At 33.9% G+C, this 15249-nt stretch overlaps 1 protein-coding gene across 2 annotated transcripts in view; it reads right to left on the reverse strand.

Moving 5' to 3' along the window:
• Positions 1 to 1240: 1240 nt before the first annotated feature.
• Positions 1241 to 15249, reverse strand: part of HNRNPLL (heterogeneous nuclear ribonucleoprotein L like) — a 29506-nt gene continuing 15497 nt past the window's right edge. The window contains exons 7-13 of one of the 2 annotated variants that reach the window (XM_036435067.2): positions 13663 to 13734; positions 9009 to 9226; positions 5830 to 5951; positions 5148 to 5349; positions 4370 to 4427; positions 4190 to 4288; positions 1241 to 2279 (exon numbers count right to left, since the gene is read on the reverse strand). In XM_036435067.2, coding sequence (XP_036290960.1) covers positions 2224 to 2279; positions 4190 to 4288; positions 4370 to 4427; positions 5148 to 5349; positions 5830 to 5951; positions 9009 to 9226; positions 13663 to 13734 — 827 coding nt within the window. In that variant the 3' untranslated portion in view covers positions 1241 to 2223. The remainder of the gene's footprint in view (positions 2280 to 4189; positions 4289 to 4369; positions 4428 to 5147; positions 5350 to 5829; positions 5952 to 9008; positions 9227 to 13662; positions 13735 to 15249) is intronic. The other variant, XM_036435068.2, reaches the window with a different exon arrangement.

Raw genomic sequence — 15249 nt, forward strand, 5'->3', positions numbered from 1 at the left:
AACTGGGGGGATGAGGGCATGTGCCGAGGGGTGGGGGGTCCGGAGAGAGGTCAATGGGGGGAAAAGGAGACTTATGTAATATTGTACATAATACTTTAAACCAGTGGTTGCCAACTGGTGCTCTGTGAAGTCTGAAGGGTTGGTGACCACTGCTTTAAAGAATAAAGAGTTTAAAAAAACAATAATTATAACACTGACATCCATATAAGCTTTCAGAGGGGAAGGAAAAGAAACAACTTTACATAAAGTCACAAGTTACTTTTTAAAATTAAGATTTCAATTTAACAGCAAACATACTTATAGTATTATAAGAAAAGTATTTACAGGGAAGGGAAAAAAAAGCTTTATTTATTGTCAAGTTAGATAAACTTAGGTATTAAATTGGCAATGAATGAAGAATATACACAGTCCAGTTATCATATACTTAACAGTTCATATGCAAATTACCCTTTGCATAAGTTACTGGATTCCATAATAAGGGTCTAAAATGCCAATGTCAGCAATTTTCAATTGGTGTGCTGCATGAATATTTAAAATATGCAATATCTGAGTAGTCAGGGACACTAATCTCTTTTCCCTTAAATTATCAAATTAAAAAATGTTAACAGCCAACACAACAATAACCATCCAATGTGAATGAATCAAAATTATACCCTTTTTTTTGTCAGATTGGCAAAAAGATGTATCTTTCGGTATGCTGCAAAATTTTTATTAGTTTGTGTGCCATGAGATGAAAAAGATTGAAAATCGCTGTTCTAGGCTGAATTTAAATTTTTCTAAATCTTTATAGGGCTAAAGAGATACTGGTCCACTGTTGTTAAAATTTAAGGGGAAATAAAGGTAAATGTGTTTAGTTTCTATCTAAACTTTCTATTAGATAGCTCTTAAATTTGTTAAAGCTCATTTCTAAAAAGATTAAGGCAAACTGTTTTCTTTATGTTAAAATTTAAAACAAAGCTTTTAGAAAGATCTAAATGGAATTTCTATAGGCAAATTTGTTTAAAAGTTTCAAGATCACAAAACTACTATTGCCAACTATAAACTTCAGTTATTCTAAGTAGATGAAACATATTCTCCCCTCTTTTAAGATGAAAATAAAAATCACTGTATCAGTTTTTGATAACAAAAAAGCTTTGACCTTGATAACAAGTGTTCAATAGTCTCTTAATCCTTACATCTTTCTTGCCCTATGTATGTGATATATTATTTCGCAAATAAAGGAAAAAAACAAAAACAAATCCACTGGGAGAAAGAATGTTTAATAAATGGTGTCGAAACAAATAGCTATCTGTTTGGAATAAAAATAAAATTAGATCCGTATACCTCACACCATATAGAAAAATACATATATTACTGATGGATTCAAGAGTAAAAAATAAAAATGCAAGTACCCAAAGTCCTACATACAATTTTAGGGGGTTCACAGACTCCCTAAAGCCCATCCATGGATCTCAGATTATCTAGAAGAGACACTGTTAATCATAACTTCTATTGAAATCTCAATGTCGAATACTAGACATGTTTTCAAGATCAAGTCACATGCAACCAGTGAAGATGAACACAGTGTTGTACCTTTATAAAATCTCCAAACTGGAACTAGAAACAGAGGCATATCAATATAAATGGACAATGACTTAAAAAAAATTTAAATAAGTTTGAGTGCATACTGTACAAGTGTACCCACATGTCTGTTAGCCTTTCAGAAATATAAATCAGCTAAATCTGTAGTACTTAAAATTTAATATGTGTATGTTCTTCTCAAACTTGGTTAAAATACTTAATAAATACAAGTTATGTTTATTATGAATAACTGCAATATACTTAAACATCTAAACATTTAATAGGAATTCTATAATATTAAAATGCAATACTCTCACCTGCATTAATCTCATACACAATGGAAAAATACTTGCAGATAATTAGCATTAAAAATGCAAATATATTTTCACTGCAGAAGAAAAATAATAAGATTAGAAATGATATATTTGAGCAATCTACAAGGAAGCTGTAGATAGTCTACATTATGACATTCTATTTTAAAATGAAAACAATTCAATATGTAAGTTTACAACAAATTTACTCAAGGCAAAATATTTATTACAGAACAGGATCTTAAGTCAAAGTAAGCAAGGCAACATTAGATGAACCATTTTCCATTTTTCAAATGAAGTATAGCTTTAAAATTGTAGTAACCATGAACATAAATTCTAGCATGCTCTTCTCTTATAAATGGGATGATGTAGAAAAGCAAAGCTTCAATGTGTAGGGATTGGAACCATCTGTAAAAATTAAAAAACAAAGTTAATAGTTCACTCCTTCCAACTTTCAAGATTACCTTAAATTAGCCAAATAAATTATTTTACTTTGTATAGTATTAGAAGCAGAAAAATAAAGAAGGAAAATGTCTATGTAAGATTAAAGATTACTTTTTAAAAAAATAAATTTTATTGATTTTTTTTTTTTTTAGAGAGAGGAAGAGAGAGGGATAGAGAGCTAGAAACATTGGTCAGCTGACTCGTGCACACCCCCTACTGGGGATGTGCCTGCAACCAAGGTGCATGCCCCTGACTAGAACCAAACCCGGGACCCTTCAGTCTGCAGGCCGATACTACCCACTGAGCCAAACTGGTCAGGGCAGGGAAGATTACTTTTATTCATATCTACTAGTAGGCAAGTTCCATGAAAGCAGGGACTCTGTCTATTGCCACATTCCTACTGTTCTAAACATTATCTGACACATAGAAGGCACTGATGTTTTTCTTTTAGTAAGTTAATAGTATCAGGATTAGGCCTGTGTCCATGAGGTAAAGCTCACTTTGCAGAAAATATTACCAATGGTAATTCCTCTACCAATTCAAATGTAACTTGGGAAGTGGGAAAACTGGAGTGCACAGGAAGATATCAATAAGCTGAAAAAAAATTCAGGACATATAATATTAAATCTCTGATCAACAGGTTATGTAAATTTTAAATTCACAATTTTAAATTCACTTTTTTAAAAAATTGGGTATAATCCACACACAAAATTCCATTTTATGCATTTTTTTTAAACTTTTCAGACCAAGCAAAGATAACTCTTCATCAACTGATTATGCAAAAAAAACAATTCTGGTATTTTTTTTTCTTTTGTTAGAAATCTTGTCTTTTTAAAATATATTTTTATTGATTTCAGAGAAAAGAGAGGTAGAGAAAGAAATGATGATGAGAGAATCATGGATCGGCTGCCTCCTGCATGACCCACACTGGGGATCGAAACCACACCGGGCATGTGCCTGACTGGGGATCGAACCCTGACCTCCTGGTTCATAGATTAATGCTCAACCACTGAGCCACACCTGCCAGGATACATGCATTGTTTTCTTCTAGATCAGAGATATTATAGAAACCAGCTTCCAATATGGCCCCAATGATCCCTACGCCTGAAAGTATTCAAAGCCCTGGTATTCACAATGTACCATGGTTGGTCTGTGTAATCACGAGAATACAGAGTAAGTGATAATACCCCAATATTGGGTTATAAAGACATTGTAGTTTCTGTTTTGGTCTTTTGCTCCCTGTTGGATCACTCACTCTGAAGGAAGCCAGTTACCATGGAAGCTTGATTGAGCCCGCAAACAGCCACGAATGAGCTTGGAAGTTGATTTTCTAGTCCCCAGTTAAGACTAGAAATGCCCAAAACCAGTTTGGCTCAGTGGATAGAGTGCCGGCCTGCGGACTGAAAGGTCCCAGGGTCGATTCCGGTCAAGGGCATGTACCTTGGTTGCGAATACATCCCCGGTAGGGGGTGTGCAAGAGGCAGCTGATCAATGATTCTCTCTCATCGATGTTTCTAACTCTCTATTCCTCTTCTCTTCCTCTCTGTAAAAAATCAATAAAATATATTTAAAAAAAAAAAAAAAGACTAGAAATGACTGCAGACCCAGATACCTGCAGCCTCCTAAGAAACTCCCAGCCAGAACTACCCAGCTAAACTGCACACAGATTACTGACCCTCAGAAAGAGCAAGATAATAAATGTTTGCTGGTTTAAAGTGGTAAATGTTAGCTAATACAAGTATTACGTGGGATTTATATACCTTGTTTTCTTTGTACTTCTCTGTATTTTTTAAAGCTAATAAATGTTATTTTTAAATTATTGTCAATGCTTCTGATGGCACCTCCCACTGAAAAAATGACACAATTTTACTTACTTGGAACTCTTATCTGGTAGTGATTAAGTGCTGTAAGGGCTTCTACTGCATCAGTTTTGCATTCCCATTCTAAGAGTCCAGAAAGGGTTTTGGCAGAAGCTAAAACAAAGATTCACAAATCCAGTTGTTATTTGTCATCAACTTAACCAGAAAATCTAAAAAGAGGGAGTGTGCACTTACGTTTTGCATCAAACACTTTGTATTTGATGAATGTAAGAACTTCATGGTCATTACATAACTGTTAAAGAAATAAAAGCTCCATTAAAAATATGGCCAAAATAATATTCCTACCTTTTCTAAAGAAAGTTAAACTTTATGGTAGCATTTAAGTTTTGACCCTGTCATAAATGAATTAAGTCATATGTTTTTAGATCAAAAAGCTGTATGAGAAAAGTCAAAAATAGCGATAGTCTACAAACTATGTACAGTTAGTGCTGTACAAAAACCACAGGTTTGTAACTGAAATACATATTCTCAGAGTAGACCAGGATTTACTGCTTGACCAATAGGAGTGGAGTTCCAGAAAGTCAATTCTCTACTGAAGCATTTCCTACAGTTAGGGGGAAAGGCAGGGACATGTAAAATGTTGTTTTGTCTTAGTAAGCACTGTGCCAGTTACTCCACAGTGAACAAAACGGATGCGGTCTTCTTGAAGTGTAGGAATTAAGAACACAGTAAGAACACTTTCCAAATGCAGGAATAAGGGTATCTCATTCTAATTCCAACTCTCAAAAAGGTTGTGCCACAAACCAAAACAAGACCAATGATGAATGGAGGTCAGAAAAGTATAATGGCCAAGGAATAAACTATATAAATAAAGTACCAAACAAACAAACCAACAGAATATTAATAATATCAAAAGTAGATGAGCAGAGCAAGACTTTAAAATGAGGCTGACATAAGACATTTTAAAACGAAAAAAAGGGACATTTTACACAATTTGTATTTCAATGCCCACCTTTGTGAAGGTCTCTTCTGTGACACACAGTGGAACGTTATAATAATGCAGCACACACGAGGGCGGCTGGATTATATTCTTAGATGCTTGGCCAGCACTTGTAAAGCGATTGTTCTTGCTCATTGCAAAATCCTTGTAGCTACTCGTACCATCCTCCAGCTCAAATATTTGACTTGGAACAACTGAATGTTGTTTAGACACACTGAAGAAAGAAAGGAAACCGGTACAGAACATGCATCTTGTTAAAAAAAAAAAAAGCAGCAAGTAGGCAGCCTCGAAATGTTAACATATATGCCTCCACCAACCTTACCAAAGAAGCACACATAGCTATTTAAACATGGTTTAAGTATTTAGTATTTCGAACATGTATTTAAATATTTAATTTTAGTTAAATCACTCTTCTATTTTAGACATTAACTAGAAAAAAATCTATTGAATATGTTCTATTAGAAAACTTTAACGTAAAATGTGCCCATTTAAACATGCTGTTGTATGATCTTAAAACTAAAAACCAAGCACAGGTAAGCAAAATCTGAATTATATGATCCTAATATTTTGTCTAAAATAACAACACTATAGGTGCTAGTTTCAGGTGTGCCTTCAGTTACACTAAAATATTCTGAAATTAAAATCATGCCTTTAATAAAAAAGATGTTTAAAATTTACCACTTAAGATATTTACCAAACATTAAGTCTTTTCCCAAATAATTTGACATTGTTAAGGTGTGTGACAGCTCTTTCCACAGCATATTCATCACCCATTTCTACCAGTGCTGTACCAGGAATGGTCTTCATGAATTTTACCTGTAAATACAAAGTCCTATAGATGTGAGCATTTAATTCCCTTTTATAGTAATAGAATTTCTAAAAAATAATATGGTTTAAGTAGCTGATGACAAATACAGAAGATCACCTGGAATCTTAAACTTTTATTCTGATATATTATTACTAGACACTTTTAACTCATATCAAAATTCAATAAAGCTTTTTTTATAAAAAGACTATAATTATATAATCGACAGAAGAGCACAGGCTTACCCTGGCTCTGTTATTTATCAGTTCTGTAATCTACAGCAACTGCTTCACTTCTCTGAGCCTCAACTTGGAGATAATAATATCTGACAGGACTCAACATTTTTTCATTCAACAAATATTAAATGCCCAATATGCTTTGATAATCACTGTGCTAGGCTCTCCCTAGTGAACATAACCAGCCATGTCTTCTTGAAGTTTATATTCTAGTAGGTAGGTCAGAAATTTGAAAGTGATAATTACCAAATAACCAGAGTGCTATTGCAGTGATATACAAAATCCTATCAAGAAATAATACAAGAAGGCCTTGAGACAACATTTCCAGTAAAAGGCTGGTGCAAAGCAGGGGCAGTTTAAAAAACAGGCAATACTTCACAAATTTTCATAATATCTGGGGCAGAGGCACATTCCAATTTTAGTGTAAATGCTGTAAGGGTTAGATTGGATCAAGTATGAAAATCACTCAGCATAGTGATTTTCCTCTCCTTGGAAAGACTGTAAATAGCTATTAAGTATTACTAACATCCATGACATCTTGAACATGCTTCCTTATCAGTTAACCTCAAAAGAAGATTGGCAATGTACTTACACAACAAATGCAACATAGCATTTATATTCACCATCGCAACTTTCAATGGGCTATGTTAGCATTTTTATACTACACCTTGAACAAAATTTTTATACTATACTTGAACAAAATTCAACTGCAGCAAAACTTTTCAGTTTCATTTGTCTTCTTATGGGCAAAATTTTTCTCCCTTGACTAACTCCAATAACATCTACAAATCTAATAGTAAGTAAATACGTATGCGAAGTAGGTAGTGCTTATGCTGGTAAATCTTTAAAAGAAGTTAGGTACAGTTAATTATACAAAGATATTTTAAGAATATTATGGCTTTTGTTTAATGTATCATATTATATCATTTAAAATGTCTTAAAATTATTGATATGTGGAGATATTAGAATTGTTCAAATAACATACAGAAAACTTAAGTTTTATTAGACAAAGTGATTTGGTTTCTAAATCATATGATAATCCTATCCTATATAATAGAAGCCTAATATGCTGTGTCCAGTTGACCAGTCAGCCATTCAACCAATCAAAGCATAATATGCTAATGATATGCTAAGGCCATTCAACTGTTCACTATGACATGCACTGACCACCAGGGGGCAGATGCTCCGACCTATAGGTTAGCTTGCTGCCAGGGTCCAGCTGATAGGGACTGAGTGAGACAGGATGGACACATTCTGGAGCCCTCCCGCATTCCTTCCTAGCCCCAATCATGCACCAGTGGGGACCCGCAGCCTGCCCTACACCTCCTCACAATCTGAGATCCCAGAGGGGAAAGGGGGTGTCAGAGAGCTAGTTTCAACTGATCCCACCAGCCAGGCTGAGGGAGCCCACTGGTGCACAATTTGTACACGGGCCTCTAGTCAGTTTATAACATAAAAGACAAAGATCTACTAAAGATATTGATTAAACTGATTCTGATTATCTACTAATGTGAAAAGCACAAACAGAAAAGTTAACACTATGTAAAGAAGGTTAAAGTACACCTTAAATAAATGCCCAGGTGTCTAAGATAAATGTCTGTATGAAAAAAATCTGAACTATTTGCCCCAATGTTGCTAAATCTGTCCCATGTAGTCTTAACTAGTTATATAAGTAGAAATATTCTAAATGTATCCCCCTATACCAAATGTGAATTTTTCTTTTTCTTTTAAATGTTGTCAAATAGTTATGTTGAGGAAATTCTTATTTCAGATATTTTTCCAAGTTCCTTTATCAATTCAGGAAGGCTTTAGAATTAAAGTAAGAACTATGAGTATTAAGTAACTCACATACTTACACTTTTTTGTTGTAAAAAGAACATAAAAAAAAGCACATAAAATAACAGGAAAAGCATCATTACCACAATGTTAAAACTCAATTAGCAAGTAATTCAAACAATTAGTAATTTAAGATTACCAATAATTTGCCCAGTTAAATTTCCCACAATTCTTTCAAAAATAGTTTAATATCTATCTGCTTTGTGATAGGAAGTATCCTAAATATTTCTATGATTATCAATGAACAAAACATCAGAGACCTGGGGGAACCACAGAGTTAGTTATCTGGTGGAAATAAAGTTAAAATTTTAAATATCTTCGAAATATGTTTAATTTAAATTTTTGCTCCTTTTGGAGTATAAGCCACCAAACAGAAAGTTCTGAACACATTCCATCAAAGTGGGTCTAAAAGTGCATTTTTGCTCAGAAGATACAAGAACTCTAGCACATGGGAGGCAGGTATATACTAAATCTAGACTTATGGCTAAGTCTGAGACATATTTATGTATACCTAGTTCTTCCAAATTCCACAGTTTAACATGCTAAATGCTATTACCTCTTTAAAATGATTTAAAAAAATAAGACTTATGCCTATAATACTTCAGTAATTGATTAAACTGTTTTAGGCTTCTATTCATATTATATTAAAAAAAATTTTTAGTAGCAACAACCTATACTGATCACTTACCTACAAAAAATAAATTCTGGAGTTCCTACTTAATGGATTTTTAGCTCATGTGGTTCATTAGTTACTAAAGTAATTTGAATGTTCCTAACTCAAGAAGAAAAACATATATAGGATACCTCCCCCAAAAAATGTATACACACATTTTGAATAATTATAAAGGCAGTTTTATTAAAATGCATTTCATTTTCAAAACTGAGCTATCAGCTGTTAAAGTATGTATACATTTTTTAGGACACCCTGTATTTGCTGCCTTTTCAGATTTTCTTACTATATTATCTTAGCAAAAAAATTGTAAAAAAGGAACTTACCTTTTCAATATTTCCATATAAGCAGAATAGGTTGAAGACTCTCGAACAGTTCATTTTTAGTGGATGTAATCCACTAACCATCACAACCGAACCAGAGGGATTTCCTCCGTGCATGTAAGAGGAAGAAGCTTGTGGTAATGGATATGCAACAAGCTCAGGTGTATCTCGAGAACCCATTCTGTAACGACTCGGTAAAGGCAATAACGGACCATGTGACCCTACAAAAATGACCAAAAAGAAAGGAAGGAGAGAAGAAGGGCAGGGGAGGGAAGGTAAGAAGGAAGGGGGGAGGGGGGAGAGAGAGAGAGAGAGAGAGAGAGAGAGAGAGAGAGAGAGAGAGAGAGAGAGAGAGAGAGAAATACAACTTTAGCAAATACACTATACCACATAAAAAAAAAAATAAACTCTTACTATAACTAGACTGATGTATGGCCAAAGAAAACTCAAATGTGTGAATGTTCAAATATAACCTGTATGAATAATAAAATCTACATTTGTACCAGATCCCATATGCGTAGGCCTGCATGTACCTGCATACATCAGATTTTATGTTTCTGTGTTTTAAAAAATAGTAGTTTAAATCCCCCCTCCCCAAAAAGTGTGTAAGATCAGGCCATAAATGGGGAGGGGGAAATCAGAATAAATCTTTGGGCTACTCTATATACATTATACCTTAAGTTTTTTTTAAAAATCCCTTCTGCCGAAGTCTTTTAGAGGATAATACCATAACATATACAGTGAAATCTAGAAAACTATATACAGATATAACCAAAAGAACATCTTTAGTTCTCCTTTAAATATAATTTACTATAACATACTTTCAGGTTAGTATTTTATTCTACTTCTAATTCAGTTAATATCACACCTGTTCCAAGGTGTCATTATGCAGCAACCCATTTTTTGCAACAACATCAAGAACCAGAAGAAAATACTGAATACCTGAACCTGTTGTCACAGAAACACAAAAACATACATCTCTCATACAAATCCTTAAGAATCCATCTGCTAACTTTGTAGTTCTAAACAACTTCATCTGTTTTTCCCATCCACAACTGATGGGAAGGAACAAGAAAAATAAAGCGCAAGTGAGTGAAACAGACAGGAATCAGGGAGTCTGGAGAAAGTTCTTACATGAGAACTCAGAAGGGACAACGAAGCTGGAGACAAATAACTCAGAAGTACATCTCAGCAGCTCCTGAGTTCGTGATCATAAAAGCACATTCTTGAAACATGCAAAGGTCCTCGTGATGGGCAAGAAACCAATCCAAACTCCCAAGTCCTTTCCTTGTTTCTCAAAAGTGAAGAGTATATAATATAATGCCTCTGACTTTCATTTTTATGAGACTAAGGAACACTTGTCATCCACTGAGTTACTACTAAGAACTACTATGGATAATGGCATGCTATTAGAGCTCACATGGACTCCAATTCAGTATTCTAAGTGTAGCTGCGATTCGTAACACAGCACCACCACCGAGCACATGCAAATGATGTAAATTCCTGTGGTTTTATAAAGTAGCGATTTTCAACTAGTGTGCCACAAGAATTTTTAAAACATGCAATACCTGACTCTTTAGTCAGGGACACTGACCGCTTTTCCCTTAGATCATCAAATAAAAAAATGACTAAAGCCAACATGACAATAACCTTCCAGTGTGAATCAATCAAAATTGTACCCTTTTTTTTTGGCAGATCAGCAAATAATATAATTTTGGTGTGCCACAGAATTTTAGTAATTAATTTATGTGCACCACGAGATGAAAAAGGTTGAAAATCATTGTTATAAAGAATATTTATCAATACATTGTCATCAGTGTTGCCTTAAATTGGTCATGGTTTTCAGCTGCTCTTCTGCTGGTAATTGGTAGTTTATCAAAACAATCAATATAGATCAGGGTGAGTTACTTGTAACTATACATATTCTGGCCTCTAATTTAAACTGTTATACATACATTGGGGTCATATATCAATCATTCTTTTCCCTCTTACAAAAGTGTACATACATATTATATTGCATCCCACCACTTGCTCGTACAGTAATGACACTTTACTATTATCACTAGATTTTCTTTTCCATGGAAAGTGGAAAGATGTATGGTAGATGGGCAGCAGAAACTTTCCATTCTACGTTAAGTTGGCCAAAGTAAAAAACTTTTGATGTAACAATAAAATTCAGTGCAAGAATATCACTTTTGTTTATAATTAGGACCTTTAGCCATCAGAATTAAATTACAATATGTTACCTATAGAACTTAAATTGTTACCTAGATTGTTTAGGAAAATAAAAAAAACATAAAAGTCATTTAAAAGCTTTCTATACTAATTAGTTCATGCAAAAAAGTTTTGCTGCTTTAAAAAATGCTTCCAGTATTTAAAAATTCACTTATGTGAAAAAATGCTACATAAATAGGCAATATTTTGAAGGCATATTCTAAAATCTTTGGTCCAGAACTATATCCAAAGATACTAACAATTAATACACAAACTTTTCTTGGTCTCACCCCATATAAATCTGTATGTTTATTTTTGCCACTTTTAAAGTATTGGGGCTTTTACCAGTTCACCTCATAGGCTGGGCTTCCCAAAATTTAAAAAGCTAAAGAATTCTGAAAGCACAGATTTAAACTGTTATAAAAATTAAGTAACAAATTTAATCTAAATTAAATAATTAAACCTCTTAAGCCACGTGATATGGCACAAAAATGCAAGTAAGCCTGTTTTGCGGAATACAGGTGTGATTTGCACAATTTGTACAAAGGTTCAGTTCAGTAGCACTAGCACCCACGCCATCACCACCTTTTCCCAATTTCACATCCCACTTCTCTGCCTCTTTATTCATCTTTCTCTTTCCCTCTCTCCATCCCCTTCTCTCCCTTCTCACCCCACCACCAGTCCCTCTCCCCTCCTATACCCTATTCCTCATACTTCTCTGGGAAAGGAGAATTATTCTCAGTGAAGTGTTTCAATGGACATAGCTCAGAATAGATGCCCTACACAACCCCACCACAACCATTCCTCCTCTTTCCTGAGGGATCCCTATTTAATAACTATCATCATTCCAAAGGATTTTGCATCTTATTTAAATAAACTTGTGCTTTAAAATACTTACAAACACACACACACACACATACACACACACACACACACACACACACACACACACACACACGAACACTCCAAATAAATTAGGGCATTAAGCTGACAGAGTATAATATTATAGGTTTTAAAATATACATATATAAAGTTCTTCTAGGGCATAAAACATATTTTTACTTATACAACTTTTCAATCAGATAAATTTTATAAAAGAAGGAAAACCTGAAAACTCACACTGAGAAAAGTATGTCAACACTACTACAGTAGAGTTCTTTGTCCTTCATTTATTCTTTCACAGATTTTTTCAGCCTGCTATGCCAATTTTAACCTTCAGCTGACACCTGTAACACAGTTATGTATTCCACAACTCCACTACAAACCTGTGGTCAGCAATTCTTTTTAACCCTCCATTAGGCAAAGCACAGTAGGCTCCTAATAAGAGTTTCTTTACGGAGGGTCAGAACTACCCGACCATTGTTAACATTTACAGTTAAAGAAAAAGACAAACATCAAGGAACACACTCACTAAATTGACAGTCCACAGTAAGATTTTCATTCTATATACCACACTTCCTGTTCGAAGTCTTTTGCCATGAAGACTACTATAGAAACATCAACAAACAAATGTAATAAATTCCTGGAGTTCAAAAAAACAACAGGGAATAAGCTAAAATTCACAGCTAAGAATAGTCATCAAGCATGTAGACATTTCAGACAAGAGGCAACACCAGGCACTTTGCTATGACAAAAGTAATTTCCATTTTCTACTACTCCAAATAGCACTAGACTTCAACTTTAAACCGCAAAATAGGTAGTCAATAAAAACTAAAAAATATTTAAAACCACAGAACTTATAACCAGTTAATCTTATCAATAGCAATTCTCAACATCTACTCACAAGAACAATAGCCTGAGAATGCTCTTTCCTAAGGAAGATTATTCTTGGTTTCATAATCTTAAACTTGCCAACATAGCAAACATTAAAACCAAATATATACTTTTTAAAAAAAAAAACTAAAGAAGTTTTAAAAGAGAAGTTAAATAAAACTAATTTAAAACCAAAATACCAACTGTAGAACTAAAATCAAGATTTAACCAGAAACGAGTTTCCTTTTCAATAAATATCCCGTTCTTTCTGCCTTTCTTACTCAAAATTCCTCTTTGTTCATAATTGCTAGTATGAAAGAAAATACACTTTACTGAGCAATAATACTTCTTTTTGGTCCTTTGACAAAACCAGAACCCATTACTAATCAAAACCAAGACAAAACAAAACAAGATATAATGGTTAAAATAAAAAAATAAAAAACTTCGAATCCCCAACCAATAACTCATTTATCTCAAGAATTATAAAATATATCAATATTCTTAAAAAAAAAAAAAAAAAAAAAAAAAAGGTTTTGGACAATGCCTTGGGAGTACATTATAAGGGACCAATCCCATATAAACCAAGTCAAATGAGCAGGAAATATAGAAACAAGAAATGTGCCATTCATCAGAAATGCAAAAATGCTAACAGTTCGTCTATACTCCCTTCCTTCTGCCTTGACAAACTTACCATAGCCATCATGTCTAAACGAAGAAGGGTGTTCTCCCAAAATGGCTTGTCTCTGGCGACCCTTTCCTCTATCTGACACAAAAGTAGAAACATGGTTTTAACAATTTTGATCCAAGTACTTAATAGAGTTCTCACATGGGAAAACCTATTCAAAACATCCATTACAATTCATAATAAAAAAAAATATGATTCCTGGTTAACTTTAAACATCCATTCATATCCATTTTAAATACAAACACCAAAAGTTTAAGAAAGTACTTCTATCTAACAAACTCCGCTTAACTTGAAAATATCTTTTTGGCAAATGCCAAATACAATCACACTTTCAAAATTAAGAAGAATGGATACTTTTCAGAAAGTGAATGTACACAATGCTAGGGTTTGACACTGTACAGAAGTTTTTACCAATACATGTCTTTAAAACAAGCTTTAAGTGCAGTACTTTTGAAAGACAGTACCTGAATCATACTATTAGCTTCAACAGCAACACATTTTCAAAGTGGGCTTCTTTCAAGAAGTTCAGCATAAGCCAACAACAACCTGTATTACATGGTTTCACAATCAGTAAACACAGAGTATTTTGTATGTATATACACATATTTACAAACACCTACAGACTTCAGAGCTGGGAATGTGCACATCACTGGCCCAGACTGTAGTATGTGTATAGAGCTTAACACCAGGTAGGACTATGAGCACCCCCCAACGTTTAATATGCCAGATAAAGCTAACCAAGGGGGCTACATTATTGGATGAGAATACTACAATACTCCTATAATTTTTATTTTAGCTATATCTTCAGGGAAGGCATGCCAACGTTCCCAAATCTAATTTGAGGTGTCAATAAAAAGTAAGTTTCTAAAATAGCACTTCCAATGTTGGTTAGTAAATTTAAAAATTCATTGTACAATACTTTTAGAAAATTTGCTGGTCAAATTATAGTGTCCAGTAAGATTTTTTTTTTTTTAATATATCTTAAGAATCTGGTCATTCTAGTCTTTGAAAATTCAAAGAGAGAGACGCTCTTTATATCATTATAGTCAACTAAACAAATGAGATTTATGGGAGATGAGAAATACTTTAATTTTCACCTCAGTCTAGAGAAATATAATTTTAATTACTTATTCCAAGTTATCACAGCATTGATAGGAAACTAAGGTCATTTAGTTCAATATTTTATTCAGTGTATAAATTTTCTTTACATCAATTGGGACCATCTAGCCCAGGGGTAGAGAACGTCCAGCCCTCGGGCCACATAAGGCCCTCAAAATCATTTGGTCTGCCTCTGCCAAAGCATTAGGCGTGAGTTAATAAAGATTTGACCAAATTTAGCAGGCTAATTTTTACGTTGATAATTTTGTATGGCCCATGAATGATGTTACATCCAAATGGCCTGTGGCAGAAAAAAGGTTCCCTACCCCTGACTAGCCTCTGCTTACCCAAACCAGTAACAAGATACTCACTGCTTTCCCTTACATTTTCAGGTAAGTCTAAATCATAAGGAAATCAATTTTTGTATTATTCAGGTATACAGAAATTGGTCCTCTACTCCCATTTGGGGCCTTACTCATTCTTTCTCCAAATACC

The sequence above is a fragment of the Pipistrellus kuhlii genome, unplaced genomic scaffold (genome assembly GCF_014108245.1).
Source record: "Pipistrellus kuhlii isolate mPipKuh1 unplaced genomic scaffold, mPipKuh1.p scaffold_m20_p_13, whole genome shotgun sequence".
Classification (NCBI taxonomy): domain Eukaryota; kingdom Metazoa; phylum Chordata; class Mammalia; order Chiroptera; family Vespertilionidae; genus Pipistrellus; species Pipistrellus kuhlii.